This window comes from Morchella sextelata, assembly GCF_020137385.1.
Source record: "Morchella sextelata strain SCLS chromosome Unknown scls_18, whole genome shotgun sequence".
Lineage (NCBI taxonomy): Eukaryota > Fungi > Ascomycota > Pezizomycetes > Pezizales > Morchellaceae > Morchella > Morchella sextelata.
In genome coordinates this window covers 1,092,603-1,111,476 of record NW_025408633.1, presented here as the reverse complement: position 1 = coordinate 1,111,476, position 18,874 = coordinate 1,092,603, and the positions used below count along the sequence as shown (strand labels likewise).

General features: G+C 45.0%; 5 protein-coding genes across 5 annotated transcripts; 2 read left to right on the top strand and 3 right to left on the bottom strand.

Moving 5' to 3' along the window:
• Positions 1-2,699: 2,699 nt before the first annotated feature.
• Positions 2,700-4,504, bottom strand: H6S33_004810 (uncharacterized protein; the record flags this gene model as incomplete). The annotated part of the gene is made up of 4 exons (XM_044836170.1): positions 2,700-2,813; positions 3,095-3,976; positions 4,036-4,059; positions 4,121-4,504. The coding sequence occupies 4 exons, from the start codon at positions 4,502-4,504 to the stop codon at positions 2,700-2,702; spliced, it is 1,404 nt and encodes a 467-aa protein (XP_044690783.1).
• Positions 4,505-7,153: 2,649 nt separating this feature from the next.
• On the bottom strand, positions 7,154-8,035 carry H6S33_004809 (uncharacterized protein; the record flags this gene model as incomplete). Its single annotated transcript, XM_044836169.1, has 1 exon — positions 7,154-8,035. The coding sequence occupies one exon, from the start codon at positions 8,033-8,035 to the stop codon at positions 7,154-7,156; it is 882 nt and encodes a 293-aa protein (XP_044690782.1).
• A 2,083-nt stretch (positions 8,036-10,118) lies between these two features.
• On the top strand, positions 10,119-11,235 carry H6S33_004808 (uncharacterized protein; the record flags this gene model as incomplete). Its single annotated transcript, XM_044836168.1, has 5 exons — positions 10,119-10,513; positions 10,564-10,654; positions 10,707-10,919; positions 10,977-11,032; positions 11,091-11,235. The coding sequence occupies 5 exons, from the start codon at positions 10,119-10,121 to the stop codon at positions 11,233-11,235; spliced, it is 900 nt and encodes a 299-aa protein (XP_044690781.1).
• Positions 11,236-12,842: 1,607 nt separating this feature from the next.
• H6S33_004807 (uncharacterized protein) lies at positions 12,843-15,363 on the top strand (the record flags this gene model as incomplete). Its single annotated transcript, XM_044836167.1, has 5 exons — positions 12,843-14,897; positions 14,964-14,985; positions 15,058-15,072; positions 15,117-15,193; positions 15,265-15,363. 5 exons carry the CDS (start codon positions 12,843-12,845, stop codon positions 15,361-15,363), a joined length of 2,268 nt encoding a protein of 755 aa, XP_044690780.1.
• A 1,411-nt stretch (positions 15,364-16,774) lies between these two features.
• H6S33_004806 (uncharacterized protein) lies at positions 16,775-18,205 on the bottom strand (the record flags this gene model as incomplete). The annotated part of the gene is made up of 1 exon (XM_044836166.1): positions 16,775-18,205. One exon carries the CDS (start codon positions 18,203-18,205, stop codon positions 16,775-16,777), a length of 1,431 nt encoding a protein of 476 aa, XP_044690779.1.
• Between the last annotated feature and the right edge of the window lie 669 nt (positions 18,206-18,874).

Sequence of the window (18,874 nt, the reverse complement as noted above, 5' to 3'; positions counted from 1 at the left end):
CCGGTAATCGCCGTAGTTCCCTCCCATAATTTCCCGCCCCTCCCCCCATCATAATATTACGTTGTAAAGTCAAGCTCTGGATCCTAATTATCCCAATATCCTCCGAATTCCCGATCACTTATATCTCCCTCCCAATACAGCCGTGACAATCGTCAAAATCAAACAAAGCCGACTCTGGCTCATGTTCGTAGTAGCTCTCCCTCTCGCCTCCGCATCCCATGTAGTCTTCCACAGTTGGTAAATTTCTCGCTGTCGATTCCCAGGCCTAGGCCATTGCCACAGCTAGAGATTGGAAAGGATCTTGATGTGTTCGAATAGCCATCTGGATATTGATAGGGGTATCCAACAGCTAGTGAGGACGGGAGAAATCCAGGGTACCGGCAGCAATCTGACGGCCAGCTCTGTGAGTTGGTTGTCAGTTCGATCTCGAGAAACTGTAGTTCTATGGGATCGAAGTAACGTACGATTTGTGGTACTGGTTTGGCGTTTATGGCCTCCTCTTCAGGTTGTTGAACCGATTTTGACGACATACAGCCCATTTTTTCTATGACAGTGAGAGGTGATGAGGGGATTTTGTTTTTTCGGTTTCCACTTATATTTGGAGACTGGTTCAATTGAGAGGTATTTAGAGGTGGAAGTTATATATTACTATCGGCTTGAGTAATAATGAAATGAGGGTTGTCTGTATGAATGAATGTTGATGGATAAATGCTTGCTCAAGAATGCAGAGAATTTTCCCAGTCCTTATATATCAACAGCAGTGACTAAAAGTGGGAGTGACAAGGCTGCAGGTCCATGATTGCAGTCGTACAAACACCGTGGGGTAAAACCAGACGCAGTACGCACCGCGCTCGTAGGCTTAGGGCGGTTCCTCCTGCCCTCCGAAATGCGTAAAGCCGTGTGTGGTAGGTGGTGTGCACCCCTTACATGCCGCTGGAATGTTACCCATAAGTGAACGGGAAACACTGGGAGAAGGGGTCAAGCGTTAAAACCCGCTCTTAGTGCCTTTAGGACGATTGGCCGAAGGTAGATGTTCACAGAATGGACTGGGTGCCTTCTAGATCAGACTGTTGAGTGAATAGCCGAGACGCGATTAAATTCGTCTATAATTTACGTGGTCCGTGTTTCCAATACCTAAAATAAGAGGAAACCACTGTGCACATCTAGAGCAGTCAACAGTTAATTGATAGTCTCACTTATCTCAAGAAAATGTTAGTGTGGTTACTTCCAGAGATATAGTATCTGCCGTGGCTTGAGATCGAATGCACTTTTGAGGCGTATGCATACCATGTCTCAGATCCGATCACCAAGGGAATTGCTTTCCAACCAGGTGCTTTTTCCCTCCGCATCCAGCAAAAAGAATCCAAACTAAACCATGGCAATGGTCAGCCTTCAATTTCCTCCACCTTCTCCAAATCATTGGGAAGGTCCCCTCATGCCAGCCACTGGCAGTCCTCGAAATTCTCCAAGAGATTCACGCAAGCCCGAAGAAACTTGAGACAATCCAGTTCGTCCGGCCAGAACTAATACATTGCTCCGTCGTCCGTTCCCTGGATTCACCCGCACCTTCTTTGGGAGTAATTTGATAAAGGCTATGCAATATTGCAATATAGTGATATCTACACATATAGTAAGCGTCGGTGATTTGCGCCTACCCCAATCGAAGACCAACATTCGCATATGAGTTCGATTCTCTAGTAAAACGAACAATCTCGCCATCTCTCTTTGAGACCTTCCAATATACTCAATCGAGATAAATAACAGAAGGATGAGTATCCCTTGTAGATTATGCAATCGCCTAACAAATTGAGAGGCGTTCGCCTCGATACCCCCCTGTTGTCATTCCTACCCATGGGTTGACGCGAAAATCTCCCGCCCCTTGTCAATGCGTATCTCTCCGCAGACAGCGATCTGTATTTGAGTTGTAGTCCTCCGGCCGGCCACTAGGCAAACGTCAAATTCATCCTCCGAAGTCTCCATACGACCCCTCGAGAGGCGCTGCCACCAAAACTGGCAAGTGCTCCAACCATGCAAGATTAAGCAGACCGCTACTCTACTTACCCTGGCCGAGCAAAAAGAAGGTAATAACTCCAGACTGGGCACAATCTTCGATCGATCTGCCTCAACGTCATCCCCTACTGTCGTGGTCATTGTTTGTCACTGGGTTCGCAAATAGAAAGTAAAACATTCTGTATACAGATTATCGCCGACTACACCGTCGTACCCCGGCTGCAATGATGCGGCTTTGTGCGTTCGGTTCCTCCCGTACTAATGGTAACCGTCATAGCTTCTGAAGATGCCCGGTATCCGATCTGGGTCCCAATTATTGGGAATTTTTAAACTAGCCTGCACAGAAGTGCAACCGTGATATTTGTCAATAGGCCTCAGGGTCATCACACAGGAAAGGTGGGGAGTGCTACAGAGGCAGTGAGGAGAAAGGGGGTGCCTATCCGAGTCGATTCAGAAATATGGTATTGTCTCTCAATAGTAGGATCCATTTCTAGGACGAGTCGATATCGGGTCCTTACTTCGGTCTTTTGTAGCTAAATTTCAAAAACTAATATAAAACACAAAAAAAACTAAAGCTAAGGAAAAATATCCTGCATAACGACAGACTTCTTCGAGGCTAACTGTTGGAAACCGGATAGGTAAGTTGAAAATTTAGGAAGCAATTTTAGAAATTTAGGTTCTACCTGTATTTATTTCGGGTAGTCTTTGAAGTGAAAACTTTTCAGCCTTACAAATGCATCGAACCCGAATTTACTCAACGTCACACCTCGTCCTGAATCTTTCCAGCCAGTCCAAGCAAGATCCTACGGTTCAACGATCAACAACGTGTCAGCGTTATCGGACAGATTCACTGCACGTGCCATTTGAGTTGCAGCAAAAGAAAAGACCAAAGCGAACCCCAAAACCAGACCTCGTCTCCGGGTTTTCTCGCGGTTGACAAGTAAGAGGTGAAACAAGGTGGAGCAAAAAAAAACAAAGCGAAAACACGCTTTCTCTACGCGGAGTAGACCGCGGACTCGCCAGAGAAGCAAAGTGATGTCTAGAAAAAAGAAACCAAAAAGTGACAAGATGGTCTAGAACTCACCGGACTAGGATAATCGCATCGGTTCACAAACACTGTTCCCGCCTCGACCTGTTCCGCGAGTTTTTGCCCAGTCTCAACGTCCTTCGTCCAGATGCTCGCCGTGAGACCAAAGTCCGAGTCATTCATCAAACTCACAGCTTCATCGTCACCAGAGACTTTCATGACAGGAATAATGGGCCCAAAAGTCTCTTCTGTCAAGACTCTCATTTTGTGACTGCAATCTGCTAAAATCTCCGGCCTGACGAAAGTCTCTCCAAGCTTTGACCCCTCAGAATAAACGTTTGGCGTCAAATTCCTAGCACCTTTGTCTTCGGCGTCTTTGACTTGCTCGGCTATAGTCCGGGCAGATTTGGCGGATACAACGGGGCCTAGATGGGTTGTTTTGTCTAAGGGATCACCTAGTTTATATCCGTTAAGCACCCCCACCAGCTTCTCCAAGAACTCTTCATATATGCTCTCGTGAACATAGACCCGCTCTATGGAGCAGCAACTTTGCCCAGAATTGAAAACTGCGCCGTCAACTATCTCTTCAGCGGCCCATGCGATATCCACATCTGGACGGACATAAGCTGGGTCGTTCCCACCAAGTTCCAATCCGACTGGAACAACTCTAGACGCAGCAGCTTTCTGCACCGCTATACCTCCGGCCACAGATCCGGTAAATGCAATGGACCTTACGTCAGGTTCCCTGATTAGCGCTTCAAGGGTGGCATTGTTCCCGCAATGGACAGTCCGCAAGACGTTTTCCGGTAGACCAGCTTCGGCAAAAATAGAGACGATGTGCTCGGCGATCGTTGGGGTCTGTGGAGATGGCTTTAAGAGAAGAGTATTTCCAGCCAGAATTGCAGGGATCAACGAGTTTATCAGAATAAGGTACGGGTACTACATTATGGTTAGTTCTCAAAAAGTCACCATGTCGTAAAGAAAAGATGGTGAAGTACATTCCAAGCGAAGATAATCAGAACCTATGGTCATGTCAGTCTTACTTTGTCTTTCCGCAAAACACCTCATGATAATAATGCCTACCGGTCCTAGAGGCTTCTTTCTGATAAATCTCTTAAACCCTTCTTGAGCTTCTCCTGGTGAGTCGCTTAGGACTTCATCCGAGACCTTTAATAGGTATTGAGCTCGCATGACCGCTGTGGCGATCTCTTTTCCAGTATAAGCAATCGGCCTTCCCATCTGCTCAGTGAGCTCCTTTGCCAATTCATCTGTCTTGCTTAAGAGGATATCAAGTGCTTTTCGCACGATTTCTTGACGTTTTGCAAGTGGATGCGTTTTCTGGAATGTAGAAAAGGCCTTTTTGGATGCCGATAAAAGGGATGGAATTTCTGAGATTGATAAGCCCTGCCGAGTAAGGATGGGTTTGCCGGTTATCGGAGAGATGGTTGTGATTGTTTCTTGAGTCATCTTATCTAAATCTTATTACTCACGAGTTAGTATGGGCCTCTATAAGATAGGCTTCATAAAGGAAGAATAAAGGAGAGCATCATATATAACGAACCTTTTTCGAAACAAATCGGGTGTTATTGAGATACACGTATCACCGAGGTGGGGTTGAGTTGAGTTGAGGTTACGCCACATTGATCCCTACCTCAGATCGCATCGGAGCATTTCTTGCCCAGCCTCGGACTTGTGGCTCCTGTGGCTCACCATACAATTGCAAAACTACATGTAGCAAACGGTACACGGCGCTCAAGAACTTATTAGGGCCCGTTTGGCTGTTGTAGAGAAATCGAAACCCTGTTTCGTAACTGCTCCGTTAGGGGAGGATAAACGGAGCTTTTTCAAAACGGAGTTTGGGTTTGTTTGGCCTGCCAAACACCACTTTAGATTTTGGTTGTCAAGGTAGATTTTGTTTGGGTTGTGATGACTGCAACAGCGAAAAGTAGGTTTACCTACTTTTCAAAAACTCTATTTCAACGCACTAACGGAGTTACAAAATTGGTTGACCGAACGCAAGCATTTTTGGCAAAACGGAGCTCCGAAGAAAATGAAACTGAGTTATGTCGTTGCCATACAAATCTGCCTCCTGTAACTCCATTTCGACTGGCAGCCGGCCAAACAGGCCCTTAAGTAATTATTTTACCATGAACCCTCTTACCACTTAGGCGGCCGGCTCCAATGATAATATTTCTGATAGATACGTATATGTAACTAATAGACAATTGTAGCACACCGCTTCAACAAGGAATAACGTACTATGTACATGTAGTTATCAAGGTTTCGATCGATATTGAGGTGGGTTTGCCTTATAAGCTTAGACTACCTCGTCACTTACCACATAGAGCGCCTTCAACTCCCAATCCGACCGGTACCAGTATCAGTAATATGTACATGTACTCATAACGATCGTTAACCCATAACAGCCTTTCTACCCTTGTTGAACCAAAACTTGAAATTTTACCCTGAAATAACATATCACCACGCGTGCACGTACCCACCACCTACGGAAGTAAACCATGAGTATTTCTACCAGGACACCTTCTAACACAGATAAATGTGCAAATTCTATTGTACAAATTCTATTGTGCAAATTCTATTGTCCATATATCAGGAGCCCCTACATTCCTAGTTTGCTATATGAATCATGGGGTATCACTCGACATGATTCCCATATTGAGAAAGAGGTCCCCCCTCCCTTTTTTGGTTTAACTCATTAATTAATTGTAATATTGAGAAAGTGGTTGATTGATTGATTAATCATTCATTAATTGTATATTGAGAAAGAGGTTGATTGATTGGTTGGTTGATAATTCATTAATTTAGAGAAAGAGGTCGACCATAGGCAAGATGTGCACTGTATCTCTGGGCTTTCGAGATTTCTAAAATCTAGGGCTGATCTAATTTGAAACTCTGTAGGGGTTTAAAATAGGAGCCTGATTTGTTGATGGCGTGTCCAAAGCTTTGGTCATCTGTAGACAATGTTTTTGATAAGTTCAAATATAAGTCATGCAACCAAGTTACTACATGTATCGGTCCCGCCGAGCGATAATTACAAGTCCCGATATGCATGAGTGATCAATTATTGCTCCTCCTGCTCTACATCTATTATGGTGCTACGCTTCAGTACAGTTTCACGAAATCAATATTGATCATAGCTGGGAAAGCTATATAAGTCTACAGCTAGTCATGAATAACAGCTCATTGGATAAGGCAACCCTGGGCTTGGGTAGATTCCATGGATAACAGAGGCTTCGAAGGTTCTTGTAGGGTTAGGTATACGTTGAGTTTGACGAGGTTGTCCGGCAAACCAAGGTTGTCACTCAGTCTCATTGGATCTTTTCTCGTATGACTCATAACAGTAGCGAGTGATATTGTGACTGTTACAAGTATGTACTTAAGCTACATGTATTCACAACAACAACACTCATCATCAGTAGGTACATACGAACTATTCATACAATGGGGATTACGTTCAAAGGGCCTTCCATCTTGCATTCGAGCGTCATACGGACACTTGCTTTTTTATAACTTACCAGATCCTTGTGGCACCGAACGAGTCTGTTGTATTCATATGCTCAGATACACCATAGACAGATAGACGTCATACACAAACATGCGGCAGAGGCAGCGGTCATTGAACAAAGAGCTACTCGATGGTCGTCGAGGCCGTTTTCTCGGGACAGCAGCGACAGAGGTGTTGGGAGAGGGGCGTCGGTAGACTCGGGCCGACATATCCGTTATCAAATGGAATTTGAATTTTCTAACTATGGTTCAAAACACTTTTCTAGAATACATCTTCCGAAGTGGGATCAGAAAGCAATGAGCAAAAAAGCGTGCAAGCATTAGCTAGCAAGAAAGAACAGCCATCAGGAAACGTAACCCCATTGTTTTATTTCTTTCCTTTTCTCTTTTTTCAAAGAAAAAAGAAAAACCAAGACCCTATAAAGAAAACAGGAAATTCAAATAACTCCATTCCCAGTTGAACCATACCGAATCATTTACTCCATCACCATTCATTTCAAACCAAGGAATACAGATACGGTGATTTCTCATCAGAAATTTCATCGTATGAGCTATTCCTTCGAAACTCATCAAGTGTAGGCATTGCTTTCATTAATCTTGATGGTTGCTTCCAGCAAGATCGAGCCCCTCAATACTCAAAGGCATTCCGGCTCTTACTCCTTGTTGTAGCGAAATTCGAAATTCCATTTCCATTTCAGCTCTCCGAGCAGCTCCTAACGCTGCATCGAGTGAGTTCATCAGGAGCCATGAGGTTTCGGGTAGCTCATTGCAATCTCTTTGTTGACGTTTCTGAAGATCGGAAGAATCGATGGGAGTAATAGACGGAGATGCTGGGGTGATTGGAGTGGGTACGGACGAGATCGTCGTCGAGGAATTGGAAGATTCAAGGTCAGAATCACCAAGAGAAAAACACGAAGCAGATGGCGAGGAAGAGGATAGAGAGATCCCTAAGCCACCTGCCTCTTCCAAACCTTGAGGTAATTGAGATGAGCAAGGGGCTATAGTTTGTGATTGAATGGAGATAGGGTGTTGTGCTCTTGGCTCGCATAAGAGCGAAACAGTGGTTTTGACGGCCGAAACGCGGCTTGTAACCGAACGCACATGATCGGCGGATGCTTCATCCAGATCCTCCTCCGCGTCGGAGTCTACGCCCGAGCCACCGTCAGAGTCGTCCTCGTATTCATCATCTCCGTCATCTTCAGAGTCTTCCTCTTCAGATTCTTCTTCGGAATCTTCCTCGTCAAAATCAGAGTCGCTTTCCTCAACTTCGTCTTCGGAGTCATCCTCTCTTTCCCACCATTCCAACTCCCTAGGAACGTTGCCTTGACTGGTTTTCCTGGTTGAGTCCTCATCTATAGCGTTAACCCGGACATTTCCTTCACCCCCTTTCCACAATTCCTCTGATTGATAATTTATTCCCTGTTGCGAACATTTCGCTCCCACCTTTGCTTCATCCTCTTGATCTTCAGACATGGGCGGAGCACCATCGAAGAACACGTTTTCAGATACATGAGCTCGCGAAAACCTCCCTGTCCATTCCCTCCATAAAAATTGGTTACGTTCCCCTAGTATTCTTTGGGTCTCGTGCAGAGCGTTGTAGCAACCGGCTCGAGAGCCGTCGAGGTCTGTTACCACGATAGTGGGTATACTGGGTAGCGGTGTCACTGCAGGACACGGATGGCGAGGGATCGGGCATACAGTTGCCGGAACTGAGATAAGAAACGATGGCTGTATAAATCATGGGTCAATTTGGAGATTCTTTCATTAACTAGAAAGGGTACAAACCAGTCTGCCACGGAGATTGATATATATTCGGGAGTAATACTCGCAAATAAGGACCTGTGTGGGCCAGTATTTGTTAAGGCGAGGTACAAATTCCTTGGAGGAATCATGTTAGTTCTTTATTTTTTTTTTTTTTTTTTTTACTATTTGATTTGCGATGTAGAGAACATACAGATAGATTGCTGATAAATATCCCTTCGTATGACAGGAGCCCTCCAATGGTGGGCACAGCGGTGGAAACAGCACTGTAGTAGTAACCGACGGAAGAATAATCTATCAACCGCTCCCATAGGATGGTGATAACTGGTGAGGGGGGGGACTCCGACTCATTTTCATAGAGGTATGAAAGGATAAAGCGCCCCATTCCTCCAACGAGAGAGGCAGCGCCCTGTTTGAATCGCCGAAAATATCCTGGATTAGGTGGGATATTTTGGTTTGGAATAGCCTCATGCAAAGAGGACAGTTCGATGTCTATCATGGTGGTGCGTGGTGAATGCAATGATGTAGGCAAGCGGCCTAGCGGTTTCGATAATGCCAAGAGAGACGATCTCTGCTGAAAAAACAAGATGGTGAACTATGGCGGTTATGATGTATGCGGAGAGTGAGCGGTGGAAGGGAAGAAGAGGATAGTAATAGGAGCGCAGATGTTGGATAAAAGAATTTTGAGAGGTCACAGTTGATAGAATGGGTATGTTGAAAAAATGTTTGTTTCAAGCTGTGCAACCAAAGGGTTCTGTGTGCCTGCCGTGACAGCTAGTCAATCGATAACAACTACTCTCTCTCTTGGGAGCCTCCCAGGTACAAAATCCTGAGTTAAAAATCCGCCTTGATCGAAAACTGCTATAGAATAGTAACCCGCCATTGTGGGAGGTAAAAATAAAGAGGCTAATGATGGGAAATCAAAAGCCCCTTAAATCTGGAGAGAAAGGGCCCCAGCCATGATCTTGTATTTTTTAGTGTTTTTGTTCTGGTTCTTCCTGCTGCTGCTGTGTGTGGGAGTATTCTTGGTAGCGTTTTGTGCTGTGCAGGCCATCGATATTGTTAGGTTTAGTGGGGCTTTCGAGTTCCTTCACGATCAAAGGAGATGAAGATGAACGAGGGGAGATGGGGGGGGGGGGGCTTTGGGGTTGTCATTCAACCAAGTTTAGGAACAAGGCAGGGCAAGATCAAATTTGTCAGCCCTAATTCCGGGAGCTCCCGTGCCCCAGTTACCCCTGATCAATCAGCCGGGTGTTCAAAAATGGGTTTTTTCCCGAGCCCCTCACTACACGGTAGCTGTTTGCATCTCACTTTCTTGGTTGTGGTGTTTAGCACGTCATTTGTGAGAGATGGACAGCCAGTAAAATAAACATGCGGAAGTGGGGTAGATTCACACAATACCAACCTAGTGAGGGTGCCCTACATACAAACATAGAGGGGAAATGGATCTTTACCCCTCACCCTTCTTTCACTTTCTATGATGCGGGTTCTATAGAACCTTCGCCAAGAATTCTGTGTCATCTGTACTGCAAGTCATAGTAATCAGGACATCGGATTCTGGGTAATTTACTAGCGAATCGAGACCACAGGGCTGATTGAGATTCTACAACGCCGTGGTGTAGTTCGACACAGTACCTCGGTAACCACATTAGCCATTCTCTAACTAGTTCTACCGTGGTTTTGAGCAACAAGATACACAACACAGTTGCAAATTAGTAGTATCGAAACTTGGATTAATATTCATAAATTGCCGGTACATACATAATCACTACATCCCCTCCTCCTCCGCCTGGGTATGTTTTATCTCCCTCGTTATTTCCTTCGCTCTATTCGGTCCCCATCTGTTCAGCTCCCATTCGCGATCTCCAGCAAGTTCATCGCCAAAATGTCACATACCGCGATGTCTGCCCGCCTGGCCGGTAAAACGATATTGGTTACTGGTGCATCTTCCGGGATCGGTCGATCAGTCGCCATCGAGTTTTCTCGTACTTCTCCAGATATAAAGCTTATTTTGGCTGCTCGACGTGACGAAAACCTAAAGGAACTTGCCAAGCTCCTCGAGAGTGAAAGCGGGGGGAAGACAAAAGTTCTACCTTTCAAGCTGGATGTTTCTTCCTCGAGTGATGTGAACGGATTTGTAGATAGGCTCCCAGGGGAGTGGAGGGATATTGATATTTTGGTGAATAATGCGTATGATTTCCCTTTAGAGAGAGATGTATATGGGCTAACTTAATCTTCAGTGGGCTCGTGAAAGGCGTCGACAAGGTTGGGGAAATCGCTGAAGACGATATCAATATCATGCTGTCAACCAATGTGACCGGTCTCATTAATGTAGCGGGTTCTCTTTCATCCCGAGCTGAATACTTATTGACACATCAATCAGATGACCCAAAAGATTCTTCCAATTTTTCATGCTCGTGGTGGACGCGGCGATGTAATCAATGTTGGATCCATCGCTGGTAGAGAACCTTACGCGGGTGGGAGCATTTACTGCGCGAGCAAAGCTGCCGTCCGTAGTTTTACGGACAGCCTTAGGAAAGAATTGATTGCTACCAGGATCAGAGTGATCGAGATCGACCCGGGTCAAGTTGAGACAGTAGATCTCCCATCCTGCCCTTCCGCATCCGTTTAATTTGCTAACATAGCTCCACAGGAGTTTTCTGTCGTGAGATTTAGAGGTGACAAATCAAAAGCTGATGCGGTTTATGCGTATGTTAATTACCTTTGCCATGCCTGGTACTTTGCTTGGCTGACCAAGAAATTATAGTGGTTGTGAGCCACTCACACCAGAAGATATCGCAGAGATTGTGGTATTTGCTGCTGGGCGGCGTGAGAATGTCGTATTGGCCGATACCCTAGTATTTCCAAGCCATCAAGCAGGCGCAGGTGTCTTGTACAAGAAAACTGGCTAAAGGAAGCCGATATATAATCAAATCAAAAAGTGGAAGGAATGCATGTGCCTGTTCCTGGTACAACGCGTGCTGTGTTACAACTACAATATTACATGTACCTGTTTCAAGAGCTATCCAAAAGTACACAATCAATTACGGTATTATATACCCGTCATCAATTTGATTTAATTATATGTACTTCATATTTCATATAGAGTACTGTAGCGAGCACTGCGGTTGGTACATCAGCTGTCAGCAGCTGGCGATTTTTGTCCCTTAATCATGGTACGAATATGTCAGGTCAGCAAAACCTCTGTAGATGCCAGTAATAGTAAGAAACAAAAAAGCTTGATATTTCATAGATGGGGGTAGGTCTATACTGGAAGGGAAGAAACCCTAGGTTACTGGAAAACCGTGAGTGTACTATACCTTAGCACCAAATCAGCCGGCCTGTACCATAAATACAAACTGACAGGTAGCCAAGACATACCAACCACAGTGCTCGTTACACTAGTATCACAACCACCCCAATGCAATGCTGTCCTAGCTTTTGGAATCACTACGTGACCCCTTTTTATGCTATTTATTTCAAGACCATGTATACCCAGTGCCAGGTTATATTAATTGCTATATCACTTTAAATATGGTAGTGGAACTGCATTGTTATTTGTTTACTATACTGTAACAATTGAAGACCCGTGTATGTACTACTGCAAAAGCGCTGCTATCTTGTCAGTCTTTAATTAAAGCTTTGGAAGTGTAGACTTAATTCTGCGTCTGATCCTCGATCGTATGTATAAAAGCTACATGTGGCCGGATACAGTATAGATACTACTACATGTAGGCTAGAGCCCGAATATTCACATCCCATGACCTTAGCTGACTTTGCGCTGTACTCATGTATTACTATTTAGTATTAATATCACGTCTAGTATTATAGTAGTATACGTATACACGTACCTAAAAATTACACCTGAGTTTAATTTTCATTCATAAAAAGTATATATAAATGTAAATGCTAGCTGTATGCAGTATGTAAGAACCAGAATACATGTATATATGCGCCTAGACTTTGGAGAACAGGCAAAACTGCTTTTTCAGAAAGCCATTAATCTTAACCTATTACACGAGCTACATGTAACTCGAGATACCCACCAGACCATGTAAATCTGGAACTGGTCATCCTTATATATGCCACATTTATATTTACCACGTCACCATTTTACTTGAGAAACTACATGTAAGCCGGGCAAGGATTGATTTTGTAGTGTGTCAAACTGTCATTTATTGCTACATGAAGCACGTACTCTACAGCTTGGAACCGCGTCTAGTCTAGAACATCCTACCCGAGCTTCAATCCAGTCTGGATACAGAGCTACTTATTAACGTGCACGCGTGTTCCGTAGCTACCGGCGTATTAACCTTTGGGAGAATTCGAACGTCGTGAGTCCAGATACCTTATCTTATTGCCAGGTTTGATTGGAGGGATACCGACCATACACGCATTATCACACAAAATGGTATGTACTCAATGTTTGGAGTTTTGTTTATGTTTGGGATTTGCGCAGACTATGTAGTATTGTAAATTCACATAAACTAATAATGAGACGTTGTGTTAGCCGACTCGAATGACGTTACCTGCGTGGCTCAGAATCTTTGTAAAGCTTAAGCAGAGGGGCGACCAAAAGTCCATTAGAATTGTCAAAATTGTGAACCTTCTAGCAGTTTTCACGGACCAAGGATTAGGATTAGATGTATTGCTTGGTGAAGCTCCCGAATTCTGCAATTTGGGTTCGAAGACACCCCTTGGAAATGACCACGAGGAACTGGAATTTGTTCGACGTAACTCAGAGTGGCCTATTGTTTTCAAATCGCTTATAAATCTCCCCTTCATCCATATCGGCCGTGCATACAACGATAGGGATAAAATCACAATACGCCTACAACGACCTTTTCGACATTACCTTCAACATCGCATCCAAAAGGACCCCCTCGAAGATGCTTATTGGACTATAATGTCTGTCCTCTTACTGGACAGATATACGCCATCCCGGATAATTGTGCAGTGCCGTTTTATTGGCCCCATCAACCTCAACAGCGAGATAAGATCGCTCCAGCGGCATGTATTAGAAAATCTTTCGAGAATTCCTAAGGTTTTGGAGAAAAACAATGTTTTGCTTCTCAGGCCATCGGCGAGGCTATCTTGCATTCTCTACTTCATTTCCTGGTCCCAGTTTCGATTGGATGATGGGATAATTACGAAAGAATATATAAAAGGAACACTATCAACCACCAAATCTCTCTTAGAAAGGCTCTTCGGTGACTGCCTATCAGACCCGCTACTGAAGGCCATTTCAAGACTCCATGGATACTGTCTGTTCGATGAGCTCTCTCGAGATATGGGTTTGCGTAGACAATACTGGAACTGGGTTGCATCTGCAGCAGATATCCTTAATATTTTGGAAAACCTTAACGAAAATCGCGGGGCTGTTATGGCGTCGTTCTTACCTCCAAATGCTATCGATACATTGCTCGACATGGTATTTTGTTTCGTCGACTCTGTATCCAACGGGCTTAGGTGGGCCTACAATAGTGGGGTACATCCAAGTCATCTTGGTGAAAACAAGGAAGAAAAAATCCAGGCAAATCGACTTAAAGGAGAAATCCTCGAAGAGGCGCATAGCCTCAAAGTGTTTACGATGATGGCGCTCACGTTATACACAAGTGACAGCGAATATCTTAGTGCTGTGGCTACATCACAGAACTTTCATTGTTACAGGGCTCTCTGCAACCTGGATGAGGAGATACATGAGTACCAGAGGAAATGCCTGCCTTTCATAATACATAGATTTCCTATTGTACTTTCACTGGAATTCCTGGTTTCTTTTTTCTCGATGGCACCATCTAGCTCAGGATATCAACGTCGGTTTACTCCCGTGGGTTTCGGTGGCTATTACGGTGTAATGAAGGAGCTATTCCGTGCTCGGGATAAAAACATCTATGAATGCTACAAACCTTACCACACTGTGATGGATGAGGCTACCGTAAATGGCATCGCACCTTTGCTCTACAAGCTCACGAAATATAGCAAAAGATACCCAGATTCTACTTACTTTGAACAAGCGGAATCTATCGCGGCGCATAACTTTCTTGCCGGAAGGAATTTCCACACCTGGTCTCTCACAGAGCTACATAGAGGGCATAAGGTTTTTTCACAAAGCTTCAAAACACTATGTCAACTGTACTCTAAGGCTCAAATGTTCCGTGAGGCTGGAGTACTGGCAAGTACATATCTTGCACTTTTTCAGATCTCAAACCCTCCTATAGATTTAATAGGATGGGGTATTCATGAGTGTATTAAGACTCTTGTAATGTGCTTGGATAATTTAGGACACATGTCGCCCTTTGATTGTTCAGCGGTGAGAGAGCACGTTAACCACCTCCACACCAATGCAAGGCTACAGGATACATTGGATATTGACGTTCGATTGGCTTTTTTGATAACCTGGGTACATGCCGTTGATTCCGACGAGCCAGAGGGGGATGTAAATACCTTACTTTGGGAGCCGGGCCCTGAAAACATCGGAGACATTCCCTTAGAGAGTCTTATTGAAAAGCAAATATATGCATGGATGAATCTAGTCACCGAAGATGATGAATTCCGCGAGGCCCGGCGGCAACTGGTGAGGTCTTCATCCTTGGATGCTGCTGACCGCATATCTAAGGCCAATGATCGATTGGGTATTCAGAAGGAGAACCTCTTAAAAGAAGGTTTCAACTCCCTTTTTCTATCCCCATAGATGATTCTGTATGGATTGATAACTTATGATGCTGAAACTTTAGGAGAATTCCCTCTTCGTCTCCTGTTAAGCTGTTTAGAATATACAGAAGAGCGTTCCCAGCTGGATTCATGGATTACGGCTTACTCCTTGCAAGCACAATTATGAATAGGTTCTCCAAGTTCGTGGGTTTAATTCTGGTATGTGATATTAGTAATATCCCCCAGAGGTGACTCCGAGGAAACAACTCTTTTACTTATACGCTATGTAGAGTGTTGATAATGGCTTTAGGAGAAAACTTCGAACAAGGACAGCCCATTATTTTCATTTGCTTAATTCCCCCTACCCTACTAGCCCTGATATCGATTAAACCAAACTCGGCACATAGATGACGCATACATGTACATGTGACTTGAAGAGAAGCTACGATTACAAAGAATGAGTGTATTTTGACCTACCAGGCACCCAAATTCGACGATGCCTTAAATACATGTACCTGATACACGTGTTTGGTCTATACAAATAGACTCTCACTCAATGGACACTCGCTTATCTGCGCTGTGTGTACAGTTATCCGCATAAATTGAGCACATATTTACCTTTAATTAAGATAGCCCCACCTTTGTGATTGAAACTACTTCTTGGAAATTGTGAGACTAAAAACAGACCGTAAAGTAGTATACAGCTGTCTAGATCGATCTCTTTCTATACCCTTACATCAGAATCGCCAGCTATGTCAGCTAGGAAGTAGGAAGGCTCCCGGGCTCCCAGGTTACATGTATTCATTCGAGCCGGCTTTCTTATTCAGGTGAGACGGGCTCGTTGAGGGAATCTAGGAGAATATCATCCGCCGCTACAGCCGGTTGGTTGGTCGGTTAGTTGATCTATTTACCATCGCCGCTGGTTAATATATATAATGAATATTATCAGAGTGATTCAGCGATTACGGCCATTCGAGTATATGATTGTTCTGTTGGGATTTTCCTGTGACTCGGAGGGAACGTAGGCTAGGTTAAAGTGGGTTAGGATGGATCCGAAAAAACTGGAAAAGTGATCATTTACCCTCCCGGAACGATATATACCGTAAGTGAGACCGACGTCGTCCGGCCACGTCTAACATAGGAGACACGTACATAGTCTCGTAAACATACCCTACGAGCAGCTTCCTGCTCACCGTAGTGCCTGATGCATTAACCTTCCGGCACATTTTTTTTTGGGGGGGGGGTATACCGACACCCGCTAGCTTACTGTCGGAGTCCAAATTTCCTATATCCAGGCTTGAATTGTGATATCGGGGTCTGTATTGTCAAAATAAACCTTAATTTTCATTTCGGAGGCTAAAAAAAACTTTAATTTTTGCATGTAAACCGGGCCCTGACAGCCTCTCCGACGTCAAGAGCCCTCAACACCCCGGTAAAAAGATCTAACCACATGTCGGAGGGACAATACTCCAGCCCCTCCGGCAGAATAGCTGGGCACGAGCCTAGGAAACACCCCAAACTAGCGGGTAGCACGTGGGGCGGCGTCATTCGCGATGGATTACCTACATCACAAATCATCACTCGCAATCTCAATATGATCGATCGCTTAGACCTCCACAGCTGGAAAATCCAAAAGTATGCAGCTGATGCTATGCATTGTCTATTTGATTGAATTCATATAATCTGCTTATCTTGTAGGTGTATCTCTACACCGCACCTAGCGCTAATCCGGATCTAATAATTGAAATTCTCCCTAGTACTGCAAAACAATATCCCGACGCGCCTCCATCCCTTAAGCTCTTACCAAAGCAGTCCTTGGTCTGGCATTACATCAAGCAACACCTCTAAATATTTCCTTCCTTTATCACCGTCCAGATGCCTCGCATATAGGTAGCATCTTTGTCCCTTCCACTTTTTATTTGACGCCACCAGCTCACACAGTTCTGGCACCACCCTCACATGTACCTTGAACGTCATCTCGGCATCGTAAACAAGCAGCACCGCTCCCCCCATCGATTCCTGCATCCTCACAATAAACCTCTCCTTGGGCCCCCTCCTCGCTACGCTTGTCAGGAACCCCCGGTCGGGAAATGGGTTTAACATGAGGTGTGCTGCCTCGCCATTTCCTTCTTCTATACGCACAAGGTCCCGTTGCGATAAATATTCATTTACTATACTTCTCGTCTCCGTACCGCTCTTAGAGTCTATAAGAGGGAACACTATGAAGTTTATTGAGCGTGGGGGCGGGGAGGTGGCAATGCGGGTACAGAGCTCTTTGTGTGTGTCTCTGTGTGACTTTTGGCAGCCCTGTGAGCAGTAGTAGACGATACCGCAGCCACCGCATAGCAAAAACGCAGGTTTGGCGCACGATACGCGTGCGCATTTCTGGCTCCTGCTAAGCCGCTCAAGAGCCTTATGCGAGAGGGGATCCATGGGAAGTATAAACGACGCCACAAAGTCCTTTTCATACACCTTGTCCCGTGCCCGATCGAACATCTCTTCGCAGCCGGGTGGAAGCCGGTGTGAGTTGTAGACTAGCTGGCGAAGCAGTAGATGGCTATTCGCAACTGTGCCCTCTCTCATCTGCGATATTGCACCGTCAATCTTTAGGGCGTGCTGCATCCACTTGAGTGATGGAGAGTTTGGGCCTGCATGTTCTGTAGTCTCGTGGGCAAAGAGAACGAAGAGAATAGGGAGTTTAGGGTCAAGGGCCGTGCACCTGGCGTCGACGATACGAAGCGCGATACCAGAGTCCATCCGGGGATCCTGCAAGGTGATTTTATACTGGCTGTTATCAAAGCAGTCCGCCATACCATTGAGCATTTGACAGGCATCATGGTAGAATTTGTAGTCGTGCATTTTACTAACTCTCCCAGTCCTGCCCGACATCATCTCCATCTGCCCAATATTGAAATTCTTTGAAAACGCTTCACACATTGGGCCGCTTCCTGGCGGGGATCTACGGTGGGCTGGACCGCTTCTACCTGTCCAGGGGAGAAGGGACTCATATTTGGTCTCAGATTTCGGAAGCACGGTGGAGAGGCGCTGGGAGTCTGAGAGGAGAAGTTTCAGGCGGCGTTCGAGTTCTGCGATGTTGGGTGGGGAATTGGAGAAAATCCTCTCGAGATTGACAGAAAAGCCAGAGAAAATCTCGAGGAGCGTTCTGGATGTGGCCGATTCAATGAATTTGACTGTATGCGGTGGCAGTGGTGGCGGCGTTAGGCTCGTCATTCTAAGTCGTGAGGATGAGTATTTATGTATATAATGAATATTGGTGACGTTAAAAAACCTGGAGATTTTTTAGGACTTGGATGGAGACGGGGATATGAGGTAGAGTATTGAAGTGTCAGGATGCCTGAGAAATGTTATGTAGGTGAATAGATACATGTACATAGTTACTTATTCGAGCTGTGAGAACGAAAAAGCATTGTGATCATTTCCGATTGGTAGGTTTGTTTTACGACCACATGCTAGTCGCTTAAACAGGATTTCAGGCATCCCGCCATTTCAGCAGCTACAATGTACCTACATTACTACCAGTCTTAGGCTCTCAGCTAATGATTTTGCTTGTAACATGTACAGGGTGGTCACGGTAAGTGTGAAGAACCCGTTTTGACTGGTCGACTGAAATGCAAGACCTGATTCGCTGATATTGGGGCCAAGACAGGACACCGCCACTGCCACGTCAAAAGGTTGTGAACTCCGCTTGAGTTGTGAACTTTTGACTGTTCGACAATGTGAACTACCCGTTCGACGACGTGAGACCTGTCCTGACACTGTAAAGTGCCCGTTCGACGCCGTGAGACCTGTGAAGCACCCGTTCGACTTCGTGAGACCCGTTTTGACACCCGTTCGACGCCTATGAGACAAAAAGGCAGGCATTCTGATCACTTTGGTGAT